The sequence below is a fragment of the Ciconia boyciana genome, chromosome 35 (assembly GCF_034638445.1).
Source record: "Ciconia boyciana chromosome 35, ASM3463844v1, whole genome shotgun sequence".
Classification (NCBI taxonomy): Eukaryota; Metazoa; Chordata; class Aves; order Ciconiiformes; family Ciconiidae; genus Ciconia; species Ciconia boyciana.
Genome location: NC_132968.1, coordinates 258,294 through 260,604, shown reverse-complemented (window position 1 = coordinate 260,604; position 2,311 = coordinate 258,294). Strand labels below are relative to the sequence as shown.

General features: G+C 52.6%; 1 protein-coding gene across 1 annotated transcript; it reads left to right on the top strand.

The window, feature by feature from the left end:
- The first annotated feature begins 738 nt into the window (after positions 1-738).
- LOC140645610 (olfactory receptor 14A16-like) lies at positions 739-1,779 on the top strand. The gene has a single exon (XM_072849066.1). The coding sequence runs from the start codon at positions 814-816 to the stop codon at positions 1,777-1,779; it is 966 nt and encodes a 321-aa protein (XP_072705167.1). The 5' UTR covers positions 739-813.
- The last annotated feature ends 532 nt before the right edge of the window (positions 1,780-2,311 follow it).

Below are 2,311 nucleotides of genomic sequence, written 5' to 3'. Positions count from 1 at the left end.
ACCAGGTGCCATCATTAGCACACTTGGCTGTCTCCTTGGGGTGTCCTTCCAAACTGTCAGATGCCTTCCAGGATGCACAATGAGCCTTTGGCTAGAAATGGGGTGCTAAGACCTTGAGAAAGGGGAAGCCATTTAGTGGTCTGCAGTGGATGCCTCTGCTCTCACCAGTGTCTGGTGACTCTTCAGGGTAACGTGGGAGTGTGATCACCCTCCCTCCCAGAAAGGTGCGAGCACTGGGCAGCTGGGAACAACACGGAGGGACAGGGCAGCACCCCTCACTCTTCACTGAACCACAGGCAATCCTCTTGCCTTGTAGGACTCCCTCTGTTCTCCCTGAGTGCAGCAGAAATGCTGAGGGGTTCTGACATCCAAACACACTCCCCACGGGAGATGGAGGGGAGCTGTGAAAATTAAAATCACCTCTCCAACTGCCTTCGGCCATCCCCGTTCCTTAGCACTGGCAGTGCAGATGCAGACAAGCTCTTCTGTTTTGGGAGCAGTTTCCTGTGGCAAAGTCAGAAACTAGCACTGGCTCCTGCCCCCCACCGTTCCCATGCACTCACTGCTGCAGAGCAGGGCTGACGCCTCGGCTGCCAGCGCACAAAGCCCCTGCTCCTCACCACACACTGAACCAGCACCAACCAGAGCTCCAGCCAGAGAGCTGAAGGAAGGTCTCCTAGAAAGACTAAAGGGTGGTGGTGTGCAGCAGGGGAGGATTTATGAGAAATGGCTTGGATTTTGCTCTGAGAAGTCTCGCCTATTGTCTCACCACCTTTTCCTCCTTGGACAGGTCCCCATGCCCGGAGGCAGCAAATGTCCAATGCCAGCTCCATCACTGAATTCCTCCTCCTGGCATTCGCAGACACACGGGAGCTGCAGCTCCTGCACTTCTGGCTCTTCCTGGGCATCTACCTGGCTGCCCTCCTGGGCAACGGCCTCATCATCACCACCGTAGCCTGTGACCACAATCTCCACACCCCCATGTATTCCTTCCTCCTCAACCTCTCCCTCCTCGACCTGGCCTCCATTTCCACCACTGTCCCCAAAGCCATGGCCAATTCCCTGTGGGACACCAGGGCCATCTCCTACTCAGCATGTGCTGCCCAGGTCTTTCTGTTTGTCTTTTTCATGTCAGCAGAGTTTTCTCTTCTCACCATCATGTCCTATGACCGCTACGTTGCCATCTGCAAGCCTCTGCACTACGGGACCCTCGTGGGCAGCAGAGCTTGTGTCCACATGGCAGCAGCTGCCTGGGGCAGTGGTTTCCTCTATGCTGTGCTGCACACTGCCAATACATTTTCAATACCTCTCTGCCAAGGCAATGCCCTGGACCAGTTCTTCTGTGAAATCGCCCAGATCCTCAAGCTTTCCTGCTCAGATGCTTACCTCAGGGAAGTTGGGCTTATTGTGGTTAGTCTCTTAGTAGCATTTGGCTGTTTTGTTTTCATTGTGGTGTCTTATGTGCAGATCTTCAGGGCTGTGCTGAGGATCCCCTCTGAGCAGGGACAGCACAAGGCCTTTTCCATGTGCCTCCCTCACCTGGCCGTGGTCTCCCTCTTTCTAAGCACTGCCATGGTTGCCTACCTGAAACCACCCTTTATCTCCTCCCTATCTCTCGATGTGGTGGTGGCAGTTCTGTATTCGGTGGTGCCTCCAGCAGTCAACCCCCTCATCTACAGCTTCAGAAACAAGGAGCTCAAGGATGCAGTTTTGAAACTGATGACGGGATGTTTTTCTAAAGCAGTAAACTGTCCTTTCCTGGATGCATATCACTCATAATGTATCTCATTACAGGCTCAGCCTGTCTTCTGGAGGTTTTGGTGGTGGTGGTGGAAGGGTTTTTTGCTCTGTTTTACATGTGATAATGTTGTGCACAAAGAACTGTCTTTATTCATGCCATTTCTAATTATGTACCTACCTTTGTAGTGTTACCTAGAGACTGTTGAAAAGAGTGTTGAAATAAGAGCCATGTTCTCTGTGCTTTTTTTTTTAAAAAATAAAGGACCCTGCAGCAACTTCTTCAGCTGAGACCCTGTTTCTGAGACATTTTCTGGTGCTGCAGTGGCAGAGCCTGCGTGCAGAGGTGGAGGGCAAAAGAGTCCTGGCCCAGCAGCACTGCCAGGGAGCACCAGCGCTTGCTCTTTCTGGAGCTGTTCTCTTTTACATTCCACACTCTCTTTCTGAGCCCCTGTGTGGGGGTAAGGAAGGCTTGCTCTTGCAGCTTGGTCACAGTCCTTTTGGGTGGCAGTCCTGTGATTGCACGCAGTGACAGGCAATGGGCACTTCCTTGGCAGAGCTGACCTCCATAACA

Excerpts from the sequence above, each read along its gene's own strand:
- LOC140645610 (XM_072849066.1), top strand. The coding sequence starts at position 814 with ATGTCCAATGCCAGCTCCATCACTGAATTCCTCCTCCTGGCATTCGCA.